General features: G+C 42.2%; 1 protein-coding gene across 1 annotated transcript; it reads left to right on the forward strand.

Annotated features, from left to right (window-relative positions):
• Positions 1-10,254: 10,254 nt before the first annotated feature.
• LOC133926604 (U-box domain-containing protein 21-like) lies at positions 10,255-11,992 on the forward strand. Its single transcript, XM_062372620.1, has one exon. The coding sequence runs from the start codon at positions 10,417-10,419 to the stop codon at positions 11,761-11,763; it is 1,347 nt and encodes a 448-aa protein (XP_062228604.1). The 5' UTR covers positions 10,255-10,416; the 3' UTR covers positions 11,764-11,992.
• Positions 11,993-12,329: the final 337 nt, after the last annotated feature.

Genomic DNA, 12,329 nt, shown 5'->3' on the forward strand with positions numbered 1-12,329 from the left:
ATCGTGAATTTTATAAGAATATAGATTTCTTCGTATTATCCACCGGAGTCTGCGGTTACCATCAAACAACCTTTTTCCTCTAGATCCATAGGGTCAAAACACTAATGGTGGCGAATCTTGAAATGGCCGCGTCAAATGTTGAATAACCCCTTTTCCTAGTGCAGCAGTGCTGCCATTCGATCCGTCGCAATCGCAAACGCCCACCGCTGAAGCTCATCTCGGTCAAATGCTGGGCATACTACGATACAGGAGTACAACACATAGTGGCCTGGTCACTTGCGGCATCTGTATCTCCGACGAAATCTAATCTGCAGGCACGCAACGGTCAGTTGCGCATCACATGGCATCGATTCCGGTTTGGAAGACGCGGCTCTCGACCAACCATGAATCCTGCGGACGCTGATCGATGCATCGTAGTGGCCTTGGCTAGTGGCCGTCGGTTTAGTTCACTGTTAGTGTTGACAGTGGCCGATGCAGTACAACATTTTAGAAGGGGCTGGTTGACCCACGCCGCTCGTCCACGTCGGCTCCATTCAATGACTCGCGGGCGAAAATCTAGCTCAGTCTCAGTCTCCACCAGATGTAAAACTTGTTGGGACCCGATTTGATCTATCCTGTCGCCAGCTCTAATTTATGTCGAGCATATGTTTGTTTCTGACTGCTGTCTTTCTTACTACAGATGATCAATTTCTTGTTTTGCACGTAGAAAATTTACAGCAATTCGACATGAAACAATTCAAATCCCGTAGTCGAAAGAAAAGTCCTGTGTCCCAAATTAGGCCTCAGATACTGCTAAAGCTCAGGGTTAAAAAAACCGACGGTAATCGAGCAAAAATCACGATAACCGACCTTCTCGATCCGGTTCGGTTTCAGAAACCGAATGGTAACCGAATTTAAATTTAAAAAATTTGAAAAAAATAAAAAAAATCTTAAAAAATGTTAGACACAATTCTCAGACCTTCTGTGAAGAAAAATTTCAAAAATAATATCGTTTGCATCATATTCTATAGGGAGGAAGTTTGAAAAAAATGAAAAAAATTGAAGCGTGCGGCTCAGTTATTAACTCATGTTAAGTAAAAGTTTAACATACAAACACATATTTTTCTTGTATAAAACGTATCTTAAGAGGATCTTTAAAATTGATTTCACTTTATTTAGAGTTTTATTAATTTCTCTATGATTTTTACAAAGTTCACAAGCATAAAGTGAATATGTTAGAAACAACACTGTAATTAACTTTTTCATGTCTACTATTATTTTTCCTACGTAAATCATAGTATAAATAAACTAATAAAAGTGGTTTCACTAATTTTTGAGGTGTGATGGGTCAGTTATGAATTAATCTAGTCGCAACATATTTACACAATCATGCATGTTACAATAACTAATTCATGAGTTCATGTATTTTTAAAAGACATAGGATCATATAATAAGACTAACAAAATTAGTTTCATGATTTTTGGATTAGCAAAGAGTAAACTATGCATTTAACTTGGTTTAAAAAATACAATTTCTCACAGAAAATTTTGAACTTTTGTATGAGTATAAATACTTTTATCATGTAGATCATGTTACAAGGAAACCAACAAAATTTGTTTCACTTGATTTGAAGATCAGTTAAATTAGTTATTGATTTTACAAGTTTGAGATAATTTTTGAGTTTTTTGTTGAACTTCACTGAAAATCGAGAAAAACGCTCGATAAATCGAGAAAACTGAGCGGTTACCGAGAAAACCGAGCGGTTACCGAAAATACGAAAAATTCGAGAAAACCGCTCGATAAATCGCAAAAACCGCTCGGTAACCGGTCCAAACCGACCGGTTACCGAACGGCTAAAATCGTGATTTTTTTTCTAAATTTTAAATTTTGCCAAATAAATTTTATCCAATTTTTTTGAATTTTTGACCGATTACCGCGGTAATCGTGAATTAATTTTCGGTTACCGTCAGAGCTTGGTAACCGAGGTCCCGTCGGGAAGGTGAACCGTGCTAAAGCAAACATCCTCTTCGTATCTCTACCCCAATCAACTAAAAACATGCCACGCGCGCGTACGCACAAGGCGACAGTTCAAAAGGATCGACGATGGAAAGTAAAGGAATTTTCGAAAATAAATTTTGAACGGGGAAAGTAGTAAAGAAAAGTTAAATAAAGTTGGAGCAAGACGTAAGGAGTAGTTCAAATTTTTAAAGCTGTCCGTGGTTAGGCTCCAGCATAGTACGACTAGTCAATGATCACCCTTGCTAGCAAAAGGAATATTCATCCGTCTCGTCCCGTTAGCTTGGAGCCCCACCGAGTCAGCTGGCTCGTGGGATTTTTTTTTTTTTGGTGTGATTACAAGGTGACAGATACACTAGGCACTTACATCATACTCATTCACATGTGGGTGTTCCTATGTTCCTATGATATGCCTATAATACTATAAAAACACTTGTATTTGTGTAAATTATAGATATCAAAATTTAAACTATGATAAGTAGAATCTATCATCACACCTCTACCACTACACTAATGGTGTGTTTGTTACATATATAAGGGTATCTTGATTTTGTTTGTACGGATATTCCTGTAGAGAATATCATATGTTTGTCTGCATACATGGTTCCTCACTGTATCCACGTATATAATTATAGGGTTGGAGCCTAATCCGATGGATACGTCCGAATCGAGTTTTTTTTCTGGAGCCTGACCTAGTGAATGCATTGCATCTGCTACAGTGCTGTAACGGACTCACTCATTAGTCTTAGATGCAGGATCATTGCATCCGCTTATGCAGATAAAAAAACATCTTCACGTGATTATTGCATCCGTATATATAAGGTCATTATATCCGCTCATATAGACAACTAAATACTTTTCTTTTCGAAATCACTGTATACGCTTAGCCTGCTTTTACTCCTCTGAAATATAAGTTGCAGCTTAAAAAATTCATACGAACAACAAACAAACTCTAGGGGTAGATTCACAACTGGCTTAGACCAAGGCCAAGGGATTCCCTTCACGGTCAGATTCCCGTCGTGAAGGGATTCTCGTTCCCTTCAGCGCTCCCAACGGTTTCCCTTCACGGTTCCCTTCACGGTTCCCTTCACGACGGGATTCCTAGGGTCATTCCCTTCAGGACGGGATTCTCTCTCCTTTCCCTTCGCGATTCCCTTCGAAGAGAAGCTGTTGGAGATGAGAGAAAATAAAGAGAATGGAAATAGGGAAGGGAATCGGGAAGGGAACAAAATGAAGGGAATATGGTTATGGATAGTCTTATGGGATTTATCGTGGCAAGCAGCATGACTGACCTGCTCGTTCGAGCCATCCTAATGCTTTGTTAGATAGGTTGAAAATATTGCGCCTACCTACTGTGACACCTCAGGATTCCACACCGAGAGAGTACCAAATATCATCCGAAAATCAAGCTGAAAATAATTAAAAATTTCAGCAAAATTTTCCTTGTAAATATAGACATATGAGAGAGAGAGTATAACATAACAACAATAATTTAATATAACAAATAATAACCATAACAACTAGGAAAATAACCAAGTAATCTTGATCACATCCAACAATAAGAACATCTGGAAAGCAATAAGTTCTGAACTAAATAAATCGAACAAAGATTAAGTTCTAATGATTTAATATGATAAATATGTAAGTGCTTAAGTTAAGGTGCTACTCCCAATTCCATGCATGCCACGATCAAATAGTACCTAAAATCTAAATAAATACAACTATAAGTAAAATTACTCAACAAGTACAATTTAGAATTTGAAGAACAAATATAACATCTAACCCATGAAGCATGATAAAAAGGATGTTTTCTTTCCTATAAAATCAACAACAAACGGTAGTTTGTGTCTGAAATAGACCATATTTGAATTTCTTTGAAACTAGCAATGAAACATAGTTTCTATCTAAAATAGGCAATACTTGAATACATTTTTAACATTTACGATAAAGCCGAGCAAGCGGGACTAACACTTACTCAAATGAATATGAATATAGGAATCAAACTGCACATCCCGTTTCACCAAACAATAAATGATATGTAAAGGAACAACTTAAAACTTAGACTCTTGACATGAACACAATCATGAAACTTGAATCAGACAAACACAAGAAAATATGAATATTGAATAATCAAAATTGAAAGGATCAATAAAACATTTAGCAAGCAATTCATGCCATATCACGAGTTTGTCATACCCGTACCTTAACCTTGATAAGATCCCAACGTTGCACCCTCGACATTGGATTTCTCCAAATCTGTGGAGTAGAATTACACTTAAGAACTAACCCAACATGATCTCAAACCGATTCAATGAATACTCAGACTCAACTCTTAACTAAACCCTAAAACCCTGATCTTCATGTTATCTAAAAGTTCGACTAAAATTCCAAGTTACTCGTTGTTTAGTCTATATCTTTCAATCCTTTTAACCAATTGTAGAAAATAAATATGTCTGATACATCTAATGAATTTTTTTTACCACTTTGCTATATGGTTTTGGGTGAAATTTTGCTCTAAATAGGTCAAAAAAGATAAATAAACTTCTGCACAGATGATAATTAAACTGACAATAACATTGTTTTGATGATTTCTCCTAAAACGCTTATCACAATTGAAGAAGATTGGTGCTGTTGGAAAGATATCGACAAGGCCTACAACTTGTGTATTAAGATTATGGAAAGATTCAAGACCAATTAATACCAGATTTAAAAAGAATAACCAGCTGGGCACAAGTAAAACTACCATTCATGAATTCTGGTGTATTTCACTCATCCAAATTCATTTACAACCATCTAGGGACTAATTAGAAGTTGCCCTCGTAGCAAAGATCATGAATTTGTGGAGAATTTTGATGAAATCCACAAAATCCCATCTCTTTTTTTCCCATTTCTCCTTCCTCCTCCTTTTTTCTTGATCGACACTATAGCAATCAGCTACTATTGTTTTTCACTGCACAACAGAACAACAGCCTTCTTCTCTCCTCCCTCTTCTTTCTTGCTTCCTGGCGCATAGCAGTAGCAGCTAAGCCGCACAACAGCAGCAACACAACGGCAGCAGCACAGCAACAACAGCAGCCAACACACAACAGCAGCTGAACAGTGGGCAGTGGAGGCGGCAATAGTTGACGAGTATGGTTGGCGTCGGAGGTGGTAGCCGCTGGCGCCGTGGCAGTGTGAGGTAGACAATGGCCTAGGGCACGGCACAGGCGGTGGTGTGAACAAGGAGTCGGGATGGGTAGAGCCCGGGAGAGCCACCCCTACGAACTATCTTGACATCTAATCGTCTATATTTATTGAGCTCGCCATGTACTCATCTGGTATCCAAATAGAACAAATAAATAGTTAAATGGATTCATTTCAACGTGCTCTACATATCTACAGTCTCTGATTCTCCATCTAAACTACATACATAAAGTCAACTTTTTGTCTTCTCTTTAGTCTTCCCGGTCAACACTTTTTTTTTCATAAAATTTGGGTATTACACCTACCTACCTTTGTTTTTTTTTCAAAGGGCCTACCTACCTTGGTCGCAGAGATTTTACGTGACATTTCCATTAGGCAAAATTTGGTCGTGAGTTTATAGTATTTATTATTATTATGACACAATTCAATTGTTTTCCCCATAGGTTACTCCAAAAATTGTGGTTTGGCTATAGGACATGAGCAATTTGCTTTCTTTTTTATGGGATTCGTTGTAGACCACCAAAAGTTTCTTTTATGATTTCAATCAAGTTTCTTAGCTGTTGGATGGCTCAAATATTTGTATTTTGTCTAACAAAGTCATCGCCTTCTTGAAAGGGCTTAGGGGTCAGGGTTTCGGTTCACCGCCCTCAGCCCTCTTACTACTCCAAGTTTGGAATTAGGGTGGGCGGTAGCAGCCTAGTTGTGGCAGCGGCACACAAAGAGACCAAGGTTTTTAGGATCAGGATCTAGATAGGATCGTTTTTTGCTGAGCAGGATCGGATAGTAGGATCGGATCATAGGATCATGATCCTATAGGTTTTTTATTTAAAGTTTCATTTTTTACATTAAAAATACATTTAACAAGTATGAAGCATCGTTGAACATAGGTTCTGAAGATACAAACTAATAAAACATGTCAGATTAAACTAATAAACTTAAATATGCAAATATCTTAGCGATTCTATGAGATTCTATAGAACTCTATCTAGGATCATAGGATCGGGATCCTATGTAGGATCTTATCGATTTTATGGGATCGTTTTGAATTCTCATCTAGGATCATGATATTATGAATTTAACATATATGGTGGGATCAGTTTCGTTTCGATTCGTAGTATTGTAGGGTCGTAAGATTCTAGGATCCGTATCAGGATCCTAACAACCTTGGTGAGGACCGATGCAAGCGAGTTAGGGTTAGGCATTGTATATCACCAGATAAAGAAAATGTTTGATTGAGCAACAAAACTCGTAGGATCGTAGCCAAAGAATATTCTTCTAGATTTATAATAATGCAAGGGCAAGAAGAACAGTAGAACACAACCCTTTAACCCAACCCTGCTTGCTTCAAAGAATATCTTATGTCCAAACGTGCCAACACTACAGCAGAGCATGTTATCAGTAGCGGTTCAAAATCGCCATCAGTGACGAGTTTTGAACTGTTATTGATTACTCGATATTGATAGTCAATTACTGACTATCAGTACCGAGGTAGAACCGGCACTAAAAGTAGGCATCACTGCCGGTTCGTGGCTTCAACCGACAGTGATGCATCCTCCCAAAGAACAAAAAAAAAAAAAAAAAACACACTCGGCCGCACGCCTGTCATCGCGCTCACTCGCACGGCTCACTTGCTTCGCCCTGCACAAGAAAACGTTGTGGCACAAAGGCCATGACCACAGTACACACGCCTAAAATCAAATCATCTCAACACAAAAAATCAACTCATCTCATCACATCATAAGAACACGTACCATAGTACACACCTCACAATCGACTCATCTCACAATCAGATCGAACAAATAGAACACAATCAAATCTCATCACAAGAACACATGCCATAGTACACATGCCTCACAATCAACTCATCTCAATCAGATTGAACAAATAGAGCATAAGGCTACAAAACATCGGTGCTATTCATAGATCGAACCAATCAAACACAAATCAAATATATGAGGTGGAGAGGACGAAGCTGAAGCAATCAGAGGTGGACTACGAGTTCCTGAAGTGCTGCTACGAGACGCTGACCGAGGAGAACCGGCAGTGGTAGAAGGAGGTGCAGGAGCTCTGCGCTCAAGCTCATCTTGCCGCACCTCTACATACACATGCCCCTGCCCACCACCCTCACCATGTGCCCTCCCGCGAGTGCGTCTCCAATGCCGACTCTACTGGCAGGAACGGGAGAGAGAGAGCACCAATGGGGAACATATAAGGTTGTGTCTTGTTTGGTGTGAACGACAGAGAGAGGTTGGGAGAGAGAGAAGGCAACCATGGGGAAAGGATAAGAATAGCACTAGTGCTCAGGAAGAGATAAGGTTGTGTCTTGTGTGGATGTGAGGACTGACCGAAAAACAAAATTGTTTTGAATGGTAATTTCAGGTCCGGCTATGTTTCAGTGTCGGTTGGTGGCTACAACCGGCACTGATGATCGGTATCAGTGCCGGTTCATGGATGGAATCAATACTGATACTTCAGTGTTGATTTTAGTCATGAACCTGCACTAATAGTGACTATCAGTGCTGGTTCTTAGCGCCTTTCTTATTGTTCGCACGTGGGGGATTAAGAACTGACACTGATACACTTTCTATCACGGTTACTGTTGAACTGACACTGATGAGGTGTTACTTTTGATCCATTCTGTAGTAGTGCAACTGCCAACCACTCACTTGACTCACTGTGAACGAAGGCTTTTCTTTTAAAACTATCATTTCAAAATCTAAGTTCATTAAAAATATATAAAAGTGTAGTTATTGCAACATTTCTATAGTTTTGCCTTGGTGAAGGGTTCAAAGTCATTTTAGGATTCTTGTCGGTCAAACTTTTTAAACTTTGACTATCAATATATAAATAATTGGATAGATTGACAAAATAAAATTGATGATAGTAAATTCATCATGAAACATACTTTCATGACATATCATCTTTGTTATTTTAAATATCATATTTTTATAGAAATAATTTGTTAAAGTTTGTCCTAAACAACTTATATCTCTGATCAGAGGATAGTATATTTAGCATCTTCAGAAATCAGAAAACAATACCATGTACTATAGAATCGCATGTAATTTCAAAACACAAGAATAATAGATGTGTTGCTTTTGAGAGTTCACATGAACCAGGGAACAATAGAGTAATTATATATATATATGTATATATATATATATATATATATATATATATATATATATATATATATATATATATATGAAGCATATTTTGTACTCTCGGGAGTATGTACTCTCACATACGTATCTCATAATATAGGGAGTATCTTATGTTATAAATGGTATGTACATGAAGCATGTGAGTATATAAGATCATCTAAGTTGTAGGTATACTTTTTTAAGTGGTTTGTACATATTTTTGAGTATATTCTATTTTATGTACAAATATGAAGCTATTATCCAAATCTATTAAAATTGATGGACTTCTTTTCAATTTTTTCATGTAATTCTCTGTACTCTCTCTCCTCAAGCTCTCCATCTCTCTCAATACATTCATACAATGATACATATATTTACTGTAAATCAATAATAAACACACCTTCATTAATACATAGTAATGAACACTTATTATAAGTCAGGCATCGACAAACACACAATATTACAAGTCACCCCTTGAAAAATCAGTTGAGTTGAGTCAGTCCAGTATCCCTCTATCTCTCATGCGACGAGGACCACATCCCCGCACTGACGATTGATGGCGTGAGTACGTCCGGGGATGCCAGGGGGCCGATGGTGGTGGAGCGGAGGACCTGGCAATACCTGATCGACCGCAGCGTCGCCTATACTCCAGGCTCACCGGCATGTCAAAGACATAGAAGTCTGACGCCTGAATGCCTCTAAGTTTTGAGCCTTCGGCCTCCTCCGCATCACACTGACGGGCCACCCTCTCCTCCTCCTCCTCCGCTGCAGTGCACAGCTCACGGGCTAGCCTCTCATCCTTCTCCTCTTGGGCACGTTTATGAGACATCGCTTCTTGCTCCTTCTTTGCATCATCGTTGGAAGGCCATTGTGTTCAAGAGTCATCTGCCGATACCAAATTCACATCATACATAGTAATTCATATCATACATAGTAATTCATATTATTCATTAATAAATTAAAAAATCTACGATTTACATCTGAATAAGTGCTGGTTCTACGATATACCATCTATTGTGAGGATGACCAGTGGGACCTGGTCCCACATGTCATTGATACACCGGTGGCATATCATAGAACCAGGTTATAGCACGATGAACAATATAACATGTCATAGCAGTCAAAAATTTCAGAGAATATTAAAAAATGATATACTACAAACCACCCTAACACCAAAGAATATTCTTGTAAAAAACTATTAGGCTCAGTGGCTCCCACATCGCTGCCAACTTAATCCACCGATCGATAGTGATAACTCTTATCACTATCGGTTCATAAGCTACGATGGTTGATGAGTAAACTTAGAAACTAGTACTTGTATTCCCAGGAGGCGGAATATTCCCCGGAAGTAGTTAGCTTTCGCACCATGTCGTCTTGGACACTAGGCTGAAGCTCAGCTCTGTTAACCAAGGTCTAGAGACTCACAAACTCATCGATGAATCGGTGGACATCATGGGTAGAGACGCAAGGTTGGGGAGCCAACGACGGTTTATGATTGCCTGATAGAGTGAACATCGTAATACACCGAGAAGATCCGTGGCGCAATGTCTTTTGGACGCCGCCCATGTATCCATGCCCAATGACAAAAAGAAATTTTATGTCCATGTAACACGCGATCAGAACATGCGATCACTTCATTGTGTCATGTAACACGCCCGTACATGGAATTTCCATGCCTTTCACGTGTCCAGACGCAACAACGCAGGAAAAGCCACAAGAAATACCAACAACGCCGGAAAGAAACACGTAAACAATCATCAAGAAAAAGAAAGACGCGAAAAGAAAAACACGAGGAATCCCACCCAGCGCGTGCGGATCGCCGTTGTCCGCGCCCTCGTTCAACAGTCAACATTCAAACCGTCGACCCAAAAGTTCCTCATCCTCCACGCACCCGCGTACTCCCCGCAGCAACGCAACCTACATATCCCGGCTCCTCTCCATTTTCTCACCACACTATCTCTCTCCCAATCTCCTCTCAACAGCCAGCTCAAAGACTTCCTCCCATCGGTTCAACGTTTTCGACAAGCTTCAACTCGCCGAGGATCGTTCAGCCTAGCGGTTGGTTTCTGCCCACACTTCTATCTACCCAGAAGCAATGGTTTCGCCGATGTCTCGTGCGACGAGACCTGTGTCGAGGCTGGTGCCGGAGGTTCCGTTGCTGAGGCGGAGCAAGCAGGCGGCAGCGGGCGAGGAGGTGGCGGTTCCGGTGCACTTCCGGTGCCCGATCTCGCTGGACCTGATGCGGGACCCGGTCACGGCGCCCACGGGGATCACGTATGATCGGGAGAGCGTCGAGGGGTGGCTGGCGCGGGGGCACGCCACCTGCCCCGTCACCGGCTGCCCAGTGCGGCTCGCGGAGCTCGTGCCCAACCACGCCACGCGACGGATGATCCAGGACTGGTGCGTCGCCAACTGCGTGAGCGGGGTGGAGCGGGTGCCCACGCCCAAGGTGCCCATTGGGGATGTGGACGCCGCGGAGGCGGTAGCGGCCGTGTCGGCCGCGGCCAGGCGCGGGGACGTGGCGGGGTGCGGGGTCGCGGCTGCGAGGGCGAGGGCGCTCGGCAAGGAGAGCGACCGCAACCGGCGGTTCATCCAGGCGGCCGGCGCGGCGCGCGTGCTGTCGGCTGCGTTCGGGAGCCTCGCCGGCGAGAGCGTCGAGGGTGCCAGCGCGCTCTCGGGCGCGATGCGGGAGATCCTGGCCGCACTGACCTTGTTCTTCCCGCTCGACGACGAGTCAAGGCGCTGCATTGCCTCCCCGGCCTCGCTCAAGTCTCTAGTCTCGGTGATGTCCCACGGCGAGCTCGTCGCGCGGGCCAGCGCTGCCGTCGTGCTCCGCGAGCTCGCCTCCTCCGTCGACAGGTGCACCGTCGAGGCCGTCTTGAGGACTGCAGGCATATGCGATGCGCTCGTTGGACTCGTCAGGAACCCGGTCTCCCCGCAAGCCACCAAGGCCGCGCTTGTCACGGCCTACTACCTCGTCTCCGGCTCCGACCTCGCGGCCGCCCGCCTCGCCGAGCTCGGTGCGGTGCCCGTCGTCGTGGAACTCCTAGTGGACGCTGACAAGGGAACGAGCGAGAAGGCACTCGCCGTGCTCGACGGCGTCCTGTGCGTCGACGCCGGCCGCGCGGCCGCGCACGCGCACGCGCTGGCCGTGCCGGTGTTCGTCAAGAAGATGTTCCGCGTGTCCGACATGGCCACAGAGTTCGCCGTCTCGGCACTCTGGCGCCTCTGCCGCGCGGCCGAAGAGGGCGCCGCCGCGTGCCGCGCCGAGGCGCTGCGTGTGGGCACGTTCCAGAAGCTGCTGCTGCTTCTCCAGGTGGGCTGCGGCGGCGTCACCAAGGAGCGCGCAAGCGAGCTGCTCAGGATGCTCAACGGCCGCTCCAGAGGCAGAATCGAGTGCATCGAGACAGTCGACTTCAATGGGCTCAAGAGGCCATTTTGATCAGCTTAGGGAGACAATTTCAGAGCATTTTTCTTTTTTTTTTCTGTGAAGATTGATTTGAGATTTAGATCAGATGAGTGGATAAAAGATACGGATATGCTGATTAGGATTAGGAATTTTTTTACACTGTAATAGCATATTTATAGGATAAAAACGACGACAAGAGGTAGGGTGAATAGACGCCTTATAATTTTCTGTGAAATAGATGACCTACTCTTTTTTTACCTAACGTTTCTCAAAAACGCACAAACGGAAACGTAAACTTTAGAGAGACAAAGTAAAAAAGAAAGTTCTAAAACAACATAACTCCAAAAATAAAATATGAACCATATACTTTATTCAAGACCATTTTATATGTTTTTGAGCACAAAAGGTTGAAACTTGAATGAAGAATAAAGGAAAAAGACAATTAGTAAAAGAAGCAACTTTCCAAGTTGATGGTTTAGAGACAAGCGAATTCAAGACCCTCAAATATATGAGTATACGAACGTTTATGCCTCTAGCAACAAGAAAAATAATTTTCTAAGGTTGAAATATCGCAGCTCAAAGATAAAAACGAAACTCAA

Source organism: Phragmites australis, chromosome 8, assembly GCF_958298935.1.
Source record: "Phragmites australis chromosome 8, lpPhrAust1.1, whole genome shotgun sequence".
Taxonomy (NCBI): domain Eukaryota; kingdom Viridiplantae; phylum Streptophyta; class Magnoliopsida; order Poales; family Poaceae; genus Phragmites; species Phragmites australis.